The sequence below is a fragment of the Phacochoerus africanus genome, chromosome 1, assembly GCF_016906955.1.
Source record: "Phacochoerus africanus isolate WHEZ1 chromosome 1, ROS_Pafr_v1, whole genome shotgun sequence".
Classification (NCBI taxonomy): domain Eukaryota; kingdom Metazoa; phylum Chordata; class Mammalia; order Artiodactyla; family Suidae; genus Phacochoerus; species Phacochoerus africanus.
The window spans coordinates 162,016,066-162,038,381 of record NC_062544.1 but is presented as its reverse complement, the minus strand read 5'-3'; the positions used below and the strand labels follow the sequence as shown (position 1 = coordinate 162,038,381).

General features: G+C 34.2%; 1 protein-coding gene and 1 non-coding gene across 2 annotated transcripts in view; one reads left to right on the top strand and one right to left on the bottom strand.

Annotated features, from left to right (window-relative positions):
- Positions 1 to 285: 285 nt before the first annotated feature.
- SLC25A36 (solute carrier family 25 member 36) overlaps positions 286 to 22,316 on the bottom strand; it is a 39,559-nt gene continuing 17,528 nt past the window's right edge. The window contains 7 exon segments of the mRNA XM_047783504.1: positions 286 to 4,249; positions 4,252 to 4,281; positions 4,284 to 4,325; positions 6,785 to 7,074; positions 8,073 to 8,139; positions 16,903 to 17,003; positions 19,233 to 19,310. Of these exon segments, the coding sequence (XP_047639460.1) occupies positions 4,134 to 4,249; positions 4,252 to 4,281; positions 4,284 to 4,325; positions 6,785 to 7,074; positions 8,073 to 8,139; positions 16,903 to 17,003; positions 19,233 to 19,310 (724 nt within the window). The 3' untranslated portion in view covers positions 286 to 4,133.
- LOC125114535 (small nucleolar RNA U13) lies at positions 17,927 to 18,029 on the top strand. The gene has a single exon (XR_007131840.1). It is a non-coding gene; the product is annotated as a small nucleolar RNA U13 (small nucleolar RNA).

The window sequence follows — 22,316 nt, the reverse complement described above, 5'->3', positions numbered from 1 at the left end:
TGTTTGATAGTAGCATGCTTTGGGAAAACCTAAAAAAACAAATAGACAAACTGTAAGTGGGTAGGCACTACTTAACACATACCATAACCTAACCAGACTCCAACTTCTCAAATATTCTTTGCAAATTAAGATACTTTGATACATGAATGGACTAGACTTACAGATCAATAAACCTATGGAATATGCAATAGAAATTCCTTCCTAAAGTGTTGATTATATTCTCAGTATACCAAAATATCAGGATACACTGTAGGAAAAAAAACCCCCAAAATGAAACACCAGATCTTCATAAGCATATTTTAATTTTTTAAATTTTAACAATTCAAATAAAATTCAGCTAGTTAACATAAATACAAAGTAAATGCACACAATTTACAGCCACAGACAGAAATGCTATAATAGCAAACCTCACATAAATGGTCAAAGGACATCAACACTTTGAAGTTGATTACTTAGCTATGACTGACAGGTCATAATTTAATTGTTCACATATGCAGGATACACATTCAAAATGTTTATTAACACAAAGAAATCAGTAAAACTAGAATCTTCAGTTTCTAAAGGAGTAGCATATGGAGTTCCCCTACAGCTCAGGGGGTTATGGACCCAGTATTATCACTGCTGCGGCGTGGGTTTGATCCCTGGCCTGAGAATATCCATATGCTGCAGGTAAAGCCAAACAAAAAACAAAAAAAAAACCAAAACAAAACAAACAAACAAACAAAACAAAGAATTAAATAAAAGGAGTAGCATTAAAAGCAGAGTATAGGTTGAGAAATATAAGGGCACGATGGAGAAGAGATGTGTGTGGGCAGAGTATACTATATTAAATACTTCTCTATAATTAAAATCCCAATTTAAATCATTAAGAAATACCTATATTCTTAGGAATGTTTAAAGTCATGATCAATACTTGAGGAAAAAAAGGCTGAATTATTCTATTTATCAGCTTCAAAGGGAACCCTATAGTATTATCAGTCCGGGCAGAAGAGCACGTAAACAACAAAAGACAGCACAAACCACACAGAAGAGTATAGGATAAACTGATTCCTAGCAATGGAGTTCTTCGAGATCAAGTCAATATTTTCAGTGTTTTAAAACAAATCTTAAAATGCTGACATATTCACACTCCAGTAAAAGAGTAAACACTCATCATTTTTAACAACCCAAACTCTGCTGGTCCTAATAGAAGAACGCTATTCTACAATGGGCACTAGGCTTTCGGAGACGAAGGCTGGATTAAATAATGTATTGATATTCTCTCTTGGTGTCAGAGTTAAAAATCAATTACCCGTGGGTCCCATCAAATAAGGTTGGTTCCACAAAGTTACATACGTAAAGAAAATCAAGACAAAAGCTTTGGTGATACAGTTTTTTCCCTGGATTTAAAAGCACTGTATGGCACCCCACAATCACAGGCTGGTCATTCTCAGATTTGGACTTTGAAATCTAGTAAACTGTTTCTGTGACAGGTAACAAAGTTCTTATCTGCTTTCTATGAGAGTATGTACCACTTTAACCTGAATAAGTTCAACTTTCTGAGAAGATTCTCCAATAAAGTACACATCAAGTTGAGGAGTGCTGACTACCTCTAATACTAGAAATAAAAAGTTAACTGACAGGAAATAGATAAAAAATAAAAGTTTTCTTTTAAAGAAGTCCAATGCTTTAGGTATGCGTTTTTCTTTTTAAACATTTGCATCAATTTAAAAAAATTCCAAAGAAATGTTTCAGAGAAACTTCATAAACAATTTTTATATAAAGTTTTCTTTTTAAAATTATTTTTGTCGTACATAAATAACAGATTGTACTTTGGGGGAAAGAAAACAACAATTAAACTTCACTGCTCCTTTCCAGTTGTTGCACAAAGAAGCAAAGTCTGAGACTCTTAAGATCTTTTCCTTCCAGCACATACGTACACTCACTTTTAAAAGCTGAATATAATGCACTAAAAGGTCAATACAAATCCAAACAGGAATAGAATGTGTTCATCCTTGAAGGACACTTGTTATGAATTTGCTACGACTAAATAAGATGTTCCTTAGCTGCTGGTTTTCATATCATTCTTAATCATCTGTGGGGCACTGAGATCAGAGTCTCTGTCCTACATTCAGTACAACTAATGTTTACAGATCTTCACAAGGCAAATGGCACTGTATTAGGCAGTATAAGTGGCACCTGAAAATGAAAACACCATAGATTGACACTTTCTTTACAGATGCAAATTGGAAACCTCTTAATGATTTTTTATTTTTTTGGCATGTTCCTCACAATAAATGTCAAAGCTGAAATTCACCACAAAAGTATGAATAATTCCAAAGGTAATGAAACTGAATTTGCCTTTGGTCTCCAAATAGACTGGAATATTTTTAATTCCAATCGAAGCACCTCAAAAACATCCAGTTACTATTGATTATAAGGAAGTTAAAAAGGTGAATGAATTTTAAGAGGGCACTGGTTTTACTAGAGACAGCAGAGAAAGCTTGCAAGGACACACTATTTTCTATGTTAGGGGCACTGCAGTGAAAATAGAGTATTTAAAACATTTATATTACAGATCTCCAAAACAAAATACCTAACCTCAGAAAAATGTTATGAACACTGTTTCTGCCTAATACATGACCAACGTTTTAAGAAAATAATCTTAACATGGGAATTCTCTCCTAATCCCACCCCCTCCCTCAAAAAAAGGCCACAAAGTGCATTCACAAAAATTCATTCTTAAGATAAAGCCATTGCACAAAATGTACAGTTTATGTATACTGAAATGAGTACCACACTGGCGCGTAATTGTATGTTTCATACACCAGTATAGCAACATCCATAAGCAAAAGTCTTTTAACAGAATTACAGCAAATATCTTCATAAGGGCCATACATATAATACATTTAAAGTGTTAAAAGGTGCAGCTGAACTCAATAGCAAAATGTAAAAGTTACATCCTGTTAACACACTTAATCTGAATTTACTCTATGACTTGCCATTCAAAAAATTAGGATGGAATAAATTTCTTGGCAAAGTAGTTTATTTATAAAACCGTAAGTCAACTAGGATCGCTACCTGCTCAAGAGGGCCCCTCTTTTATGATGTTTATGCTGCCCAAGATATTTATAATGTCACCTTAAAACAAAACAAAACAAAACAAACACCTTGTAAGGGCAAAGCTGAAAATTACCATTTTCTCCACTAAATAAATGCAATGTATGCAGATCTTCTGGAAATATTTCAAAGGTTCAAATTCTTAATGTGAAACCAAATAAAAGATTTTGAAGCAGTAAATTTTTCCCTTTTAAGAAAATGACACCTTGGTGTGTGACAGGTGATAATTCAAGCTCATAATTAATAAATCACTGAAGACAATTGCATTTGTTCATGTAGCATAAGGTTAGGAAAAAAATAAGAGAACATGCTCAAGTTATTGAAATGGCCAAGAATCAATATTTTAGTGGATTATTTTGTCTCAAACTATTACCATTTGAGTTAATACATTAGCAAACAAATTGTTTATATTATGCTAAACATAAAGCACCTGTGAGCAGTGGAAACCAAAATATACACAATATTTAGACACTACTTCATTTGTTATCAAACACAGTGACTACTAATACCAAACAGCTAACTTTAAAATATTGTGCCAGATCCTCTCAAGGAAATGTATATACTCTTATTGTTATTTTTCAATTTAGAGGAATTATATACAAGCCAGAAGTGAGAAATTTACGACTGTCAATACTATCTTTTGGATAGTTATAGTATATATAATTAGGGATGGTTTTGTCTAGAAGACTGGAAAAGTGCTCATGGAATAACACTATATTCTGATTGCCATAAATCAACAAAATGCCAACTGTGTCCCATGGATATGGTAGAGAAAAATGGCAACTTTGAGGAAGGACCACTTCTAATAAAGGCTTTTTCTCGGAGGCAGCCAAGGTTTATTTTGTCACATTACTAAAAAGACTAAGTAATGTGGTTATGATTACTTTGCTTCCTACAACCAAACTTCCACTTAGGCAATACACAGTTGCATGTTCCCAAACTATTTTCCTTCTGTCCACCATGCTGGCTTCGGTACTCCATGGTCCACTGTATCTTTTGGTCTTCCCTCTTTACAGTACAGCAGCCTGGTGGTGCTATCCATTGAGCAGGTAGACCACCAATTCATAGGTGGCCATCATAATGGCTGTGTTTGGAATCTGTCTCACCAGATGAGTTGTCAGACCACGGTAAAGAGACCCATAGCCTTCTCTTGAACAAGCAAAGATAATGTCTGAAAAAAGATCTGTATTTTGTTCCCTCTTCACGTAGTCTTGTTCTTACAACTTCTGTATGGGAGAAAAATAAAGTCATTTTATTTAAACACTAGTAGTAGATTTATACCCTTCTAATACTGAGCATGTCCCATTTATCAGACTCTATAAGTGTAAGCTGAGGATACATGAGGAGTGATTTTTAATGTATAACTTACTGAAACTAGTTATTATAATAACACCAACCCCCTAAGATAGCCAGCTAAAACAATGTATACTAATTATGAAATTTCATAGGTTATTGAATGTGGAAAGATAGATTAAACCAATTATCAGTTCTATGTTGGATATAAATACAAGGGAAAATAGATGTGACTACAAAAAAGTGAAGTAGGAAAGAAAACAGAGGTAGTATTGAAGATGAATATAGGAGGTCCTGTCGTGGCTCAGAGGAAATGAATCTGACTAGTATCCATGAGGACACAGGTTCAATCCCTAGCCTTGCTCAGTGGGTTAAGGATCCAGCCTTGCTGTGGCTGTCGTGTAGGCCAGTGGCTACAGCTCAGATTTGACCCCTAGCCTGGGAACCTCCATATGCCATGGCCCTAAAAAGACAAAAAAAAAAAAAAAAAAAAAAGACAAAAAAAAGATGAATATAGAACGATGCAGTGAGAAACAAGCAAGGAATTTTTTTTTTTTTTTTTTGGGTCTTAGGGCCACACTTGCAGCATATGGAGGTTCCCAACCTAGGGGTCAAATCAAAGCTACGGGTGCCAGCCTACACCACAGCCACAGCAACACTAGATCCAAGCTGCATCTGCCACCTACACCACAGTTTACAACAATGCCAGATCCTTAACCCACTGAGCAAGGCCAGGGATTGAATCTACAACCTCATGGTTCCTAGTTAGATTAGTTTCCACTGCACCATGATGGGAACTCCAAGATTTTTTAGAAGTGGACATTACAATGAGAAAATAGAATTACTAATTTATTCACAATGGTCCACATTTACCAACATGAAATTTCATGTGGATAAGGTTGAAAATGTTTAAAACACTAGCTGCCAGCTAAAAGGAGCCATCTGGGAAGCAACTAGGCAAAAATCATAAACTTTTAAAGCTGAAAAGGATTTAAAGATTAGTCAGATTTTTCTCCATTTTAAAAGACAAAGATGTCCATTAACAAAGGAATGGATAGAAGATGTGGTACACATACAGAACAGAATATTACTCAGCCATAAAAAGGAATGAAATAATGTCATCTGCAGCAACATGGATGGACCTAAGAGATGATCATAACTGAGTGAAGTTATTAGACAGTGAAAGACAAACATCTGATTTCACTTATATGTGGAGTCTAAAATACATTTTGGGAGTTCCAATCATGGCTCAGTGGTTAACGAATCCGACTAGGAACCCATGAGGTTGTGGGTTCAATTCCTGGCCTTGCTCAGTGGGTTAAGGATCTGGCATTGTCGTGAGCTGTGGTGTAGGTCACAGGTGCAGCTCAGATCCCGTGTTGCTGTGGCTGTGGTGTAGGCCGGCGGCTACAGCTCCGATTAGACCCCTAGCCTGGGAACCTCCATATGCCGTGGGAAGCGGCCCTAAAAAGACAAAATAAATAAACAAATAAATTACATTTTGGAGGGAATACTCAATTTGTAGCCCTATTTTATTTTTTCCAGATACAACTTTAATCACAGAGCCTTAGATTTACATGGTGAATGTAAATGTTAATCAGCATAACAAAAGTAACGCACTTCGATTAAAAACCCAAACCAAACATTCCAAAATCAAAGGCTACATTTTAACATAACAACAAAAAAGTTACAAAAAACCCCTCAGCATGTGGCAGAGAAATTCCTAAGAGACTTCCTTAGTTATTAAAGAAACAGGCTAATACTGTAAAACTTAAAAAGGTATTTAAAAATCATTCATATATACTCATTTGCCAACATGAAACCATGTAAAATAGCTTGGTCGTTGGCACTGTAGACTTCAATTCAAATTTAAGCTCCACCACTGAGTAAGTTATGCGACCTTGAGCAAGTTACTTAATCTTAACATTTCTGCTTTCCCATCTGAAATGAAGACAATTCTGGTTATGTTCTGGCATACCTGGACTTATAAGTACTTTGCCGGACTTTTGTGCAGATTAGCAATAATGTATGCAATAACATAAAGTATCTAGTATACCATCTACATCCAAAACGTTACTAAAAAAAACAGAAATTTGTCCAAAAGTCACACTTTTTAAAAAAAAAAACTTGGCCAACGGTCACTTGCCAGGAATCTGACTCTGGGCTGAAATTTGAATGTCCAGAACCCATGCTAAACCACCACCATGCTACTATAGCATACATATGTTGATCTATTAAAACAGCCTTATGTCACTTATACAGATTTAGTCCCAATATGGTTAACTGCATTTTGTTATACCGGAATTAAGTAAAATTATAAATGCTCTAATTGGCAGAGGTGGGAAAATATTTCTGAATTAACAGATTACTCATATACATCAAGTCCTCTTACCATGTGGATATGCTATAGTTGTGGCACACGTTTTTGAGGTGGCAGCAGCTAGCATCATCCCCACAAAATCTGATGCTTCTTTTACAGAATCTTCTTCAGTTTCCATTGTAGAAGCAATCTTATATTCCAGTAGTTTTTGCTTAATACTTTCATAAATAACGAAATGGATAACAGTCTCTGATATGCCAGCATACGAAGCAGACATGCCCCTATAAAATCCTCTAAGTCCATCTGTCTGATACACTTTACGGACACATTCAAAAGCGCCCATTCGCTTTTCCCCACGATTTCTGAAAAGCAAAAGGGAAAAATCTAATTTATTAAAAATAAAGTAGTACAGATTTTTAAATAAAGTACATAGAAATATGTCAATATAACAAAAAAATAACTCTAATTAATGTAGGGGTAAAACCAGAATTTTGAAACATTCGTTTTAGATCTCCTATTCTTTTGTCCCAAGTTGGTCATATTAGGCAGGAACATATAAGTGGTTTATTTTACTGAATGCAAAATACACTACACTGAATCTTCAGTTTCACTGAATCATGTATGTACTATAGGAATAAGCAACAAAATCTTTTAGTTCAAATAAACTGTGGGGAATTTCCTGGTGGTCTAGTGGTTAGGGTTTGGCTCTCTGCAGTCGTGGTTCAATCCCTTGAATTGAGATCCCACAGCAAGCTGCTGCACATCTGCAGCCAAAAAACAACAAACAAGACACCAAGCGAATACACTGACTTGCAGCTCAAGATAAAAACAAGGTAAATAAAACTGCCTCATATTATATTAAATAAATCCAGTTCTAAGTTGAGACAATTTCTTTCGCATTTACTAACATATATGTAAAGAATGACTGAGGCTCCAGTGATGATAGAATATCCGAAAGCAAGGAGTACAATTCAACCAATTTCTGTGTACCTAAGGATTCTTCCAAGCCCACTTGGTTCTTCCCCAAAAGTGACTGGGTGAATTTAAGTCAAATTTCCTATGATTCACTGAAGGCAATTGCTGTATCTTTCATCTCAGTGAACAGTGAATGAGGACCTCTACAGTTATGAAGTATTTATTGAGTGCTGTGCCCAAAAAACTTTCTTTGTGCTACTTAAGGGTGCAGCATCTACAAGGACATCATTTCAAGTTTGTAAAAATACTTATTATCTTCACTATGATTCCCCCAGTAGAAGAAATGGCTTTTAAATGCTACCTACAGCGAAAGAAATAGAAAACTTAATTATTTCTTTTTTTGACGCCAACTCGTAACAAATTTTGTTTAAATGAATTAACATACCTTGCATCAAGTTGTAACCGAGTCTTTATAAGCCAAATGGGGTTGGTCGCTGTGATTGCGGTAAAACCTAAACAAACATGTTTAAAATGAACTTTGGTAAAAATGAAGAACACTATTAACTTTAAGGTTTTGAAAATTATATAAATCTATATTAAAGAAAAATATATATAAATATTTAAACTATCAGCTGATGTACGCTTTACATTTTACAAATCTATCCAACCATTTGTACTTTATTTTCAATCTACAGTCTCAAATTCTGAACATAACTAAAAAGATTATTTTAAGAGAAATATCTGAATGTATATAAATACCTCTTTCAACATATCTAGAAAATCCTCTTGGGCACCCTCTACTCTCTAAGCTAAATTTAGAAACCCATTTCTACAGACAAACACATAGAAATTTTGTGTATTCTAGGGCTTTTTAGCATGCAAACTCTACTAACAGCTACTTGGGGTTCAACTAACATCACAAATCACTATGTTCAAAATGGAGTCTACATAAATGTTAACATTTACTAATATTTGAGCTTAAGTTGATTGTGTAACAAAAAGGACTGTTGTTTTGGCCTTATGAATACTTTATGGAGACAAATACTAACACTGTTAAAATGAGGGTATCACAGAGATTAAGTTTATGTTTCTCTCAAAGGTTCATAGGACAGATCTATTTTTCATCCACTTAAAAACATACAAAAACTCAAAAGTTCAAAAAGTTACAAATCAGAACTTCCCTGTCTCTTTTATAGACACTGAAGAGAGCAACTTAAGGTAGAAGTAGCTTTAGTTTACTTTAAAACTAAAGTACTATGTATTAACTATCAGTGCAGAAAGATGGTGCCCTAAGATGGCTCATTTCAGGCTATAAATTATGACATCTGGAACTATGTTTCTAGGGTAGTGCATATCTTTTACTTGCCATCTTCCTAGTATTATGGGAAAATAGCACATGAAATGCAATCTTGATGATGGAGATTTACAAAGATTGCTTCATCTATACAAAACAGGGTTTTAACATACTGCTTATGAAAGATCAGCTTCACAAATTTCAGAGAGCCACATACATCAACCTACATTTATTCAAATTAGAATAAATTCAGTGAAAACGCACATGTAGAAATAAATGTCTCAGGATTTTAACTGTTTTATTTATTCTTTCTTTTTAGGGCCATACCCATGGCATATGTAAGTTCCCAGGCTAGGGGTTGAATTGGAGCTGCGACTGCAGCCTACACCACAGCCACAGGAACACCAGATCCGAGCTGCATCTGTGACCTACACCACAGCTTGTGGCAATGACGGATCCTTAACCCACTGATTGAGGCCAGGGATCAAACCCATGTCCTCATGGATACTAGCTGGGTTTGTTACCACTGAGCCACGACAGGAACTCCTAGGATCTTAAACGTTTTAATATTTTCTATCAAATACTAGCAGGTCAAGCACTTTATTTTTAGAAAGTTGAAATATAACCAGCACATTTAACATTAGTAAAGTATTTTCAGGAAGAAAAATGCTGTGGTGCACTTAGGAATAATTTGGTTTTTCAATTAACATATACTGGAGAACTAATCATAAACCTTTCTTCACTTTCATAGTATGGGTGTATCTACAAATGCAAAACAATTTTACTAAATTTTTTACAAAGTGGAATTTAGTCTCATAGGTTCTTTTCCCTTCTGTAACCTCAGTTAATTAGCTAACTCAAATTTTACTCCCTACCTAATCCAATGTTTTAATACTGTAAAAAAACAGCCAGATGTTTCACAAAGAGATGCTCAAATTGAATCTATCAAGACAAATGAAATAAAAGTTTTGTTTAATAACTCCTTTAATAATTTAGTAATGATTATATAGTCTCCATTTCTCTTGAATGCTTTTAATACTACATACATACATATATACATACATACATATAAAATTAGAAAGGGACCAACAATTTGGTAAGCATCAGCCAGTACTAAAAATAAAAAGGTAACATGTTGGAAAGGGTGTCAGGAAAATGTTTTAAATAAAAGGTTCTTTTCATGCATATATTCTGGTAAAAGGATAGAGAAGAAAAATATGAAACTGTCGGATCAGCTTAAATATTTTGTTTGGAGAGGATTTTTCTTGCATGGTTTGCCTTAACAGAGTAAAGTTATGGAGTACTATTTTTTTTTTTCTCTTGAATCTCATTTTTCTCAGTGAAAGTCAAACTAAAGATATTCAAATTATATTCTAAAGCAAATGTGCACCAGACATCAGAATTCCGGTCATATTCCTAAATTTAATGATTCTTTATCTTATTAAACTTAAATATTTGTATCACAAAATGTTTGTACAGTAATATTGGTTTATTAGTAAAAAGCTGCTAGGCAGCACAAATCAACAAAATATTGTGCACTACTCACAATGATTTTTATTAATTATTCTGTGGAAATTTTAAGAAAAAAAAGTGTTTTATTAAAATTTGAAAGCCTAAGACTAGGAATGCTTATATCAAACTTTCTAAAAAAGTCTATGTAAAAATCTCATTCAATTTGCTGTATTTTATTTGAAAAGATGTGCATCAAAAGCTCTATGCTTAAAAACAAACTTAGTGTCCAAGTCTACTAACACTCTTCCAAGTCACCAAATTCCTCAATTAGAGGCTGAAAAACCCAATATATGTAAATTTTAAAATATTACAATAAATATTTATAAATGTTACCAGGAATACATTTTTAAATGCCCATAATTTATAGTATTAATTATGCTCTGTAAATGTTAATAAATAAACAATGACAGGAAGCAAACAACAGGTATTTCTCACTTAACTAAAATTCATTTCCAGACATAGATTGACCTATGGAATATGACATTAAAATTTAGGTAAGTGAGAGATTGCTGTCATCTTATCTCTATATAGCTTGTGCTTACTGTCACTGTCTTGGCTCAATTCTTCCAGTAACAACCTAGCTCTTAATAAAAAGACACTAGCCTAACTGCCAGTAAACCATTAAGTTAGATGACGAATTGAGGCATAACCTACAAGATTTTAGCTATTGGTCCTTTATCAGTTCTGGTCCTTGGGCTTTATGTTATCATATTACCTTAACCAAAGATACTCTAATAAATTACAGAAACAGTATTAGTCTAATTAGATCTAGAAAATATAATCTATTACTTCAAAAAATGAAATAGGCAGGAACAAACAAAAACTTACTACTTAGAATTATGTAAGTCAATTTGAAGTTGACAAATAGCCAAAGCCAAACATATATTCCTACTTCTTCTAAGATGAACATAAACTAAAATACTGGGTGCCCCTGAAATTTAGAAATTTCCTATTACTTTTGATATTAGCATTTAAATTTTGTGACGTTTTGAAAATATGCATTTCATATTAATACTGAGTCACCTTGTTAAACATTAAAATTGATTTAGAAGTATACGAAGAATCTATTTTCAGATTAAGAAGAATTATTATTGCTCCACAGTCGGTTAAAGCAAAATGGCAGTAAAAGGCCCTGCTTTAATACTATGGTTAATATTTTATTAGAAATTTTTAAAGCTTTTATTTTATTTATTTTATTTTTGGCTGCACCCGTGGCATATGGAAGTTATTGGGGCAGGAATCGAATCTGAGCCATAGCTTCGACCTATGCTGTACCTATGGCAACACCAGATCCTTAACCTGCTGTGCCATAGCAGGAACTCCTAAGGAAGTTTTAAAAAGCAGTTTTAAAAGTTTTGCTCCATTTATGACTCTTTTTAAATAATGTAAACCAATTAAAAACCAGATGAATAGAAATACTTCTTACAATAAACTAGCTGAAAATGTCTATTTCATTAAGTGAGTGATACCTGTAGTATTGCATTTTCAGTACTTTTTATTTCAATTAACTTCTGTGAGAACAAAACCCACCTAAACTTCTAAGAGAAATGTATTAAAACTACTACTAAAAAAACCCCAAACTAATTAAAACTAAAACAGCTAAGATCCCATATTCTTGCCCTGTATTTGGAAAAGTAAAAGCAGGTATTAAGATCAATGTTTTTGCAAGGAAATAGAAAGCCAGGTATTAACAGACAAGAGAATGGAAGGCACTTTATTAGACTTTGAAAATGTTATGCTAAAGCAAAAAGAACTACTATTTTTTTCTTAACTTTGTCAGATGGTATGATACCATTTATAGCTATGTAAATCTTAAATACTGTTAAGGAATTCTTTGGAGGTCACGGCTACTATGGCCAAACTAAAGACCCCAGGCTTTTACTACATGATGACTGAAAAGTTACCCCATTCTTTCTTCTAGAAGAAATATTATAAAGGAATCAGAATTAAATTTTACAAAATACTCAGATAATGCACACACAAATTCAGGAAATAAAAATTCATTTCCCGCCTTCTATTAATTCTACAGCTATTATAAATTCCCAGGGTGTGTTTCTTATAACTAGAGGCTGCAAGAGATGCTCAGATCAGTACTCACGAGGTTTAAGTTAGTCCATATTTCTACAGGAAGTGACCTGCGGATGGGGAGCATGAGATGACACGATCTCACTCTTTTCTCGGGAGAAATGTACAGTAAATGCCTAAAATAGACACAGGCTTTTCTGTATCATAACAACAAGCAGTGACCTCATCAGAAACATGTGTACAAAATGAATCCCATTGGAAGGATTTGAGAAATATTTACTGTGAGATCTAACTTTTTTTTTTTTGAAAAAAATTTAAGTTAAAAAAGAAAAGAAAGGAGTATTAGAATGGGCCATGATTTTTTAAAAAAATGTACCGAGTACTGAAAATTCTGCCATCTGTAGCAGTTTCAGAGTCCATATACTTACCTAAAAGAAGATCAATTTTGCCTTAAAGAAAAAATGCTAACCTTGTCAAGGGGAATCTAAGAAAATATTTAAGAGGGGATTATCATATTCCATTTTCCTACCATTATCATCTACCATGATCAAAGCTGAAATCACAATGTCTATTCTTTAACAATCAGCATACTTAGTAAAATCTTAACAAAACAGGAAATTCTACTTCATTTTGTAACTATAGTTTTTTTTTTTAATATAATTTGCTACAATAGTACCTTTCAACTTTTGCACTATGATCAGTAATACTGCACATCCATTTTTATGAAACATTTTGGATTATTTTATATTTAGTTTCTGGTGCTCTACAAAACAAAATAGGAAGAATGTTTACACACACACAAAACACCTAACCATCCATCTGGTTGAATAATCTGCCATGGACAACTTATTAAAAAAAATATTTTACATATGCAAGACAAAATTTCTTTATTTTTGTCTTTTTAGGGCCACACCCACGGCATATGGAAGTTCCCAGGCCAGGGGTCGAATTGGATCTGTAGCTGCTGGACTATGTCACAGCCATGCCAGATCCAAGATGCAAGCTATGCTGCAGCTTGTGGCAATGATGGATCCTTTAACTCACTGAGCGAGGCCAGAGATTGAATCTGCATCTTCAATGGATACTAGTCAGGTTATTAACTTGCTGAGCCACAATGGAAAGTCCTTCTTTTTTTCTTATTTGGCTGCACCCACAGAATACTGAAGTTCCTGGGCCAGGGATCAAATCTGAGGTGCAGCTGCAACCTATGCCACAGCTGCAGCAATGCTGGATCCTTAACTCACTGTGCCACAGCAGGAACTCCCAAAATTTCTACATTAATGAGCAAAAATTTGACCTTTAATAATAAACTTTAAAAAATTGAGCAATCACTGTGTGAATACATAATCCAATAAAAATCAAAATTCATTTCACTTAAATCCATACTGTTGTATATAAAAGTATATCCATTCCAGATAAAAACTTTTCAAAATTGGGAGTTACTATAAAGAAAGAAAAAAAATTAATACTATTTTTTGTAGACATGCCAGTTCGAGGTGTACATAGGATATGCCAATTCATTTAAACAAAACCACAAATACCCTTAAGAAAATAAATACCCTTAAATAGCTAAGATACACTTAATCTAGCAAAGGTCGTATGTAGGAGGAAAAAGGGGCAGGTAAAACAGAGTCACCATTACTTAATTTGATTAAATAGCCTCATAACTGGAAAAAAATTTTCAATGAATGAAAATTTATGCTTAAATTTAATTTACAAATTCTCATGCTATTCCTTTGAAATGCTAAAACAAATGAAAATAAAATGGCTTTAAATAAACTTTTTTTTGTCTTTTCTAGGGCCGCTTCCCATGGCATATGGAGGTTCCCAGGCTAGGGGTCCAATTGGAGCTGTAGCCGCCGGCCTACGCCAGAGCCACAGCAACGCGGGATCCGAGCAGAGTCTGCGACCTACACCACAGCTCATGGCAATGCCAGATCCTTAACCCACTGAGCAAGGGCAGGGATCGAACCCGCAACCTCATGGTTCCTAGTCAGATTTGTTAACCACTGCGACACAACCTGCAACTCCAATAAACTGTTCTTTTAATTAAAAAGGTTTAGCATCTAAAAACTCAAGTTCATATGGATAAAATGTAAAATGCAACTGAACTAAGAGGTTGCTTGGAATAAAAATTATGTACAAGGTATGTTACTATATCCTTAATGTATTTGCTATTTGATGTGGTAAAATCTTGTAAACGCTAGCGTTAATGGTATATTTTAGTTTATTTTTTGGATACTAAAGTGACAAGGTTAGCATTTTTTTTTTTGAATAGCCAGTTAAAAAATAATTTTTCTTCACATGATTGCCTCTAAGCACTTTGCACCCTTAATTCATATTTTGAAAACTTCTAAAAATGATCCTGAGGAAAAACCAGTGCAATCTGGTCTAGATTATTATAAGAATGAAGGGGGCAAAAGGCTTCCTTAATGAGTCTGTATGGGACCATTCAGTTTCATCAACCACGTAGCTAAGTATAAAAAAACTGCAAAGCTAGATGTTAATGCTCATGAATAGTGCAAGGAAGCTTTGAAGGAACAATTCTGAGAAAAATCTAACTGCTAACAAATGGAAGAAGTATTATCAAATTATACAATAAGTGTGTATAAGTACAATACTCTCTGAACAAGTAAAAGACTATCAATTTACCAAAATTCAAGGAACTCAAGTTGGGAAATAGTATCAATGTACAGATAACAGAAATTTATGAATTAATATTTGTATGCATTTGATAAAAAAGTGCAAAAATGACAATTCCACTGAAATTCTTTGCAATGTAATACAAATATAGTGATAAAAATTCTGACGAGATATTCTCATTAAAAAAAGATGTTCCAGTGGGAATGAAGATATTCTGAATTTACATTATATATAACAACTATCCTCACCTTAAAATAATTGCTTACCTACTTTCTTGGTATCAATTCTTTCAAAAAAGAAAGATTAACATTTCTTTACAATTTTCTGGGATTAAAAAACAAAAACATAAACACTGGTAATCCAGAAATATATTCTTAAAAATCCTAATAGTTTAGCCACTAACTTTTACACTCAAATTTGAAGAGGGAAAAATCATATTTATTTGTATCCAACATCTATAAAAACACATTTAAAAATTCTAGTTGTAAATAGATGATCTTTGTGGTATTAAAGAATAAATTCAAAATATAGATCTATGAAGAGTAACACACTAATTCCAAGAATAAGGTAATGAAGATTCACATAAATTACCTCCTAACTTGCCCAAGATCTCTCTTCATTGGGAAATAAGAGTATTATACACCTTGATCTTTAAGTTTTACCTTCCAGCTTTAAAACTTCAATGAGTCAGTCAACAATTACTAAATATAAAAAGCCATGAAAATAATTTGTAAGGTACATGCTAGATTTATTATAAGGCTTTTGACCTTTCAGAAATTACTATTTCAAACTTACACTTAGTTCATTAAGTATGTGGTTCAAATTGATCCATTTTATTTCTAAATAGAAAATGGTTAACAATTTAAGGCACTCATTATTAAGCACATGACATACTCAATTTATTGATAAATAGTTGATAAAAGTACTTATTGGCTTTATAAAGTCATAGCATAATTTGGAAATGTGAGATTTGGTTAAATATGCAACAAATCTCAAAAAACTACAGAGAACTTTCCAATGAGAACCAAAGGTCATGGCTTTGTCTCAACATGCATGGCAGCAAATGATTCCAGAACAACACTGGTAAAACCAATCTCCCAATTTAAGGCAGTGCAGAGGCCCATGATTAGCTGTTTTAAGGCAAAATCATATATTCTCATCAATGATGGTAGAAAAGCTCCTGAAAACATTTCTGTAGCAAGCATGTACATATAGCTGGTGCCTAAATTTTGCGGGCTACCTTAGTGTGATTTATGTGGAATGCTATGAACACATTTTTCAATACATACATTACAATAACTGAGTTATCGGTAATAATACATCACTCACAAAAATTTCAGCATTTGAGCACAGGACAAAATGAATACTTTACCAAGAACTGCCGGCACATTTCAGACAGAAGCCAAAACATGCAGCAAAAAGGGAAAAGGCACTAACAGAAATTGAGGAGAAAAGAGTAAATTACAGCTCTGTAACTTATAAGTGTTGATTATGGTTGGATTCTTAAAACTGTTAAAAATGATCACAAAATATTCAGTGCGCTACACAAGACAATGTCAATATTATATTACCTGCATGCTGTCACAACTCCTAAATACAAAAATGCCAACTGGCAACAGATTTTACATATACCACCTGATCAAATTTATTGTATACTAATAAATGTAAAAATCACATTTGCAGATGTGAATCAATGAAAAGCACATTAACTGCCTTAACTTCACAAGGTTAAATTCATCAAAATTCAATTAAGTTTCTAGGTGTCAGAAAAGTCTTTGTTTTTAATATTATATATTCATACCTGCCATTGCAGCTGAAATCATGTGTACCTGGGTAGAATCAGGATCAAATAAACCATTCAACTTTTCCTTGCAGTTTGAATAAGCAGCAAAATATATTGCTCTAAAATAAAGATTTAAATTTTGTCAGTAAGTATGTTGCTTAATTCATAAGATTTAAATGACATATAGGTTATCTTTATTATTTTAGAGACAAGGAATCTAAAAATATAAAGTCTTTGTTACATTCTCATGTAACATCACATACACATTTTTTCATGAAGACCATGAGGTGCTTTTTCGGTACTGACTCATTAAAGATAAACCCAAATTAAAGCATCCTCAGACAGACACTCTCACCCCAATATTCAGACAGCAACTGACTAACTGAAACAAAAAAGTATAAAGACTTTAATGATAAAAAAACACATGGATAAGGCTGGAAGGCCTATGTAAAAAGTAAGTATGCTTGAGTTAAGTAAATGTGGTATGAGTTCTCTCTCTCTACATATATATGTTCTTTTGAAGAGAGGAAGGCAGAACCGACCCGAGATCAAAGTAAATACTAAAACAATTTTGATACTATGCTATCTGCCAGTCTACACTACACAAACAGTAGTTCAAAACAATCGCAAAAGAAATCAGTCCCATCTGGTCAGATAATGTTTCCTAACATTTGTAAACATTGCATTAAGTTTGTAAATATTTTCTCTGTTAACTTATTAACTGTGACTTTATGCATCCCAATTACCGCCTCACTGTTTAGCTTTCTAGGCACTCAGTTACTGGCTTGATGTATCAAATATTCTATTTTTTCCCATCAATCCTGATTATCTGTCCAATATGATACAGAGTAAATAAACAAGTAAAAATGAGGAGAGGCTCACTGTTGTGCTTTTTTCATGTGCTTAAGAAAAAAGGGAAGTTAATATAACTGAAAATGAAGCCTTCTACTTCATGAAAAAGGAAAAAAATTGGTATTTAATGACACCAAATCATGGAGAATAAATAAAGCATTGCTAGAAATGAATAAGAAAAAAAGGCAGGGTCCTTTCGTACTTCATGAGCATGATGATTGGGTGTTCACATGCTTGTGTGACATGTGCCTCCCTGAAACCTTGTTGTGACATTGGCACATTACTGTCTGACGTTTAAAAGAAAAAAAAAAAAAGAAAAAAGGCATCCTAATGAGAAAATGGGCAAGGAATAGAGGTAATTCACAGAGGAGATATACAAATGACAAGTAATTACAGTAAGGAGGGCCTGAAAGCACCAAAAATAAAACAAAGGTATACTAAAACAGTGAAAAATCACGTTTAGTCAATTTGGCAATTACTACATGAATAGGAGCCAACCCTGGTAGCACATGGATAAAGAGCAACTGATTCACTATTTGAGAATAAAAAGATGGCATGCCTTTTCAGAAGGCAACTGAACAATATTCACTAACTTTACATGTTCATGCACCCTTTTATCTAGAAATTCTACTTTTTAGGTAACTATCCTAAAGAAAAATATGTGCTTAAGGACTCAAGGCTAATGGTACAACTATGTTCACAAAAATCATTGTTTTTAACCGCAAAACTCTGGAAATAAATCTAAAAGCTTATCAATAAGGGGTCAGTCATACTACACAATTTAAAATAACTCTACATATTTTCATGGAAAAAGCTTTTAGATAAACTTTGTGAAAAAATTTTAGTATGATTCAATTAATCTAAATGATAGTAAGCATACATATTACACTTCTTATGAACAAGATAAGCCAGAACAATTAATGGAAGACTATAAACCAAACTGTTTATCAATGTTGGTTATCTAAGGGGAGAAAAATAAGTGCATGTGGGAAGGTGAAAAGGATGAGAGGTGATGTGTTTAAGGTGGTATGTCAAACTTTATATATTTTTTTAGTCTTTACAATGAGAATGAAATTTTGGATATTTTAAAAAGAAAGAACCTTTATAAAAGTTGAAAGATGAGACATGTATCTGCAACACTGTTTGAATATGAAGAGCTGGGTATATACATTTTCACTCTGAATGTGACCTCTGAAGCATTCTATCATGACAAAGTCAATCTAAGATAAACAGAAATCAGAGGAAAATTACAAATTCGTACATCAAGCCCTTTTTAGCTTCTTGAACTTGTTGCAAAAAATCCTTCGCCCCTCTAAGAAGTCCTTTGCACCTGCACATGGTATAATATGCCTATTCTTTAAGATGGTTACTGATACCTGATTGTTATACTACAGCACTTTATCCTTATCACCTTGAGTTCTCTTCAGCATCTCCCTTCATTAAGCTTGAAAAAAGACCACCACGATTTGATTAATTTAAAAGTATTTTTTTTTTACCTGGAAGGGGCCACCCCCACTAAATTGGGGCCTAATCCTCTAAACAAGGAACGAGGTCCTTCTTTTTCCAAGATCACTCTGAAAAAGAAAATTATTATTTAGAAAGGAATGTCCTTCAAAGTGCAGTGCTTTATTTATATAAATAGTCTAAATCCCTTATGTTTGTACTGTAATATGTCATAATGCTCTCTCGTCAGTGTTCCTCATTTACGAAAAATTGTTTTTCTTGACAAAGTGTAATTCAATAAGGACTGATAATAGATTTAGTTGAATATCTATTCAACTTTTTTCCTGAAAGTTTTAAAAACAATTATCAATACAGATCTCATTTATTTTCACATGATCATGCTCATCTTCAATATCCTCCATTTTACTATTTTATCAGAAAATTCAATTCCCAATTAGAAATGTGGTTCCCTCCTAGTATTTGAGGTCCTTTCCTTGGTATTGGACAAATCCCTCACACTGCAGCATTATCTTACCCAACTATTCCAGTGATATGCTATGGAAAAATTGATCACCCTAACATCCTTCAGGGTACTAAAATGGTTACTTGCTACCAGTTCTCCCACTGCTCAGTTAACATTTACTATATAAAGAATAAGCAGAATAAGGAGATAGAAAAGAAGATAAAGCCCCTGACATTGAGAAATATGGTGTCTAATTGTGGAAAAAGGGATCATATTGAAACATTTCACAGACCACATTAATAAGTAAATACTATACAAGCTAAACATGCATGCCCAGAGTTCCCATCATGGCTCAGTGGAAACGAATCCAACTAGGAACTATGAGGTTTCAGGTTCCATCCCTGGCCTCGATCAATGGGTTAAAGATCCAGTGTTCCATAAGCTGTGGTGTAGGTCGCAGACTTAGCTCAGATCTGGTGTTGCTGTGGCTGTGGTGTAGCCAGGCAGCTACAGCTCTGATTAGACCTCTAGTCTGGGACCCTCCATATGCCGTGGTGCGGCCCTAAAAAAGGACAAAAAGACAATCAATCAATCAATACGCATGCCCAACAGGGAAAGGAACAGAGGCATGTCCAAGTCACAAAGGCTTTCTGAAGGTGAATAATTAAATAAAAATTTGGAGTAAGAAACACAGACTGAGGTATGTATTTTAAGTCAGAGGTAACAGACTAGGCCAGTGGTTCTGAAGAATCTATATGCTAAAAGCAGTTGAGCAAAATGGTTAATTAAGGGCTTGAATTGCAGGGCCAAATACCTCAATATAAAGCACAATTTTGGTAATCGCCTAGTTGTAAGAACATAAAGCAGTAACTTTTCTCTTTTCCTTATTTTCATCAGCAGTAAATGGTTGACACAGATGATACACCCTCCCTGCTCGCCCCCCGCATTTTTAAGGCCATACCAGTGGCATATGGAAGTTCCCAGGCTAGGGGTATAATCGGAGCTACGGCTGCCAGCCTACACCACCGCTACAGTAAAGGTCTGAGGCATGGCAACACCAGATCCCTGACCCACCGAGCCAGGCCAGGGATTGAACCATCGTTCTCACGGATACTACACTAGTCAGGTTCATTTCCACTGAGACACAAAGGAAACTCCTAAACCAGTTTTAATACAATGAGGAATGACAAATTATAGAGCACATTTTGAAAATTTCAGGGTTTGTTAGCCCCTTTTGTGTTATAAATCCCTTTGAGAAGTTAAGGAAGCCAGGTGTCCTTTAAAAAAAAAAAATACGTGTTTACAAACACTCACAGTTTTGCATACAATTTCAGTTAATTTATAGACCTCCTGAAAACTGTTTGGCAGTTCTCCAAAGTGTTAAGCATAAAATTACCATAAGATCCAGCACATATATTTCTATTATATCCCCAAGAGAAATAAAACATATGTTCCTATAATGGCATTATTCATAATACCTCAAAATGGGAGACAACCTAAACTAAACTATCATCAAACCAATGAGCTGATAAATAAAATGTGGTACATACCTATACAGTGGAATACTTGTTAGAACATGGATGAACCTTAAAAATATACTATGTGAAATAAACCAGTCACAAAATACCACATATAATTCCATTTATATTAAATGCTCTGAATATGCAAACCTATAGCAATAGAAAGTAGATTAGTAGCTGTTGCCTAGGACTGGGGGAGAGGAAAAGAAGAAATGGGAGCGATTGCTAATAGGTGAAGGTTTCTTTCTGTGATGATGATGAACATGTTCTAAATTTAGAATGTGATGATGGTTGCACAACTCTATGAATATACTAAAAACAATTGAGTATACACTTTAAATGGGTGAATTTTATGGTATGTAGATTATATCCCAATAGAGATGTTGGGAAATTAAACAAAAGGAAGAAGCCATGAAATAGACTGATGAGGACAGAGCCCCAGAATAGGGAAGCAATGAGAATGAGTGAGGAGAGATTAAGGAAAGAGAATGCAGACTTGGAAGTCACCTGGATATCAATAACAGGGGAACATTAAAATGACTCATATAAGAAGGCCTGAAAAACTGAGAAATTAAAAACAGAGCCGAGGAGTTCCCGTTGTGGTGCAGTGGTTAATGAATCCGACTAGGAACCATGAGGTTTAGGGTTTGATCCCTGGCCTTGCTCAGTGGGTTAAGGATCTGGCATCGCCGTGAGCTGTGGTGTGGGTCACAGACGCAGCTCGGATCCCGTGTTGCCGTGGCTCTGGTGTAAGCTGGTGGCTACAGCTCCAATTAGACCCCTAGCGTGGGAACCTCCATATGCCACGGGAGTGGCTCAAGAAAAGGCAAAAAGACAAAAAGAAAAGAAAACAAAACAGAACAACAAAAAAACACAGAGCCCAGAGGGATTCCTACAGTTCTGAGAAAGTCAGAGAAGGAAAACTGATTGATAAATAGAATAAAAAATATAGTATTATTACAAAGGTCAAAGGAAGTGTTTTAAGGAAAGGTACTTAGTAGTAATGTTAAAATCATATTAAAATATCCTATGATTAATCAGATAGAAGTATTTATCTACAACTATGGCATGTTAACAATTTTGGGGAATTCCCTAGTGATCTAGTGGCTAGGATGTGGCGCTTTTACTGCTGTGGCCAGGGTTCAATCCCTGGT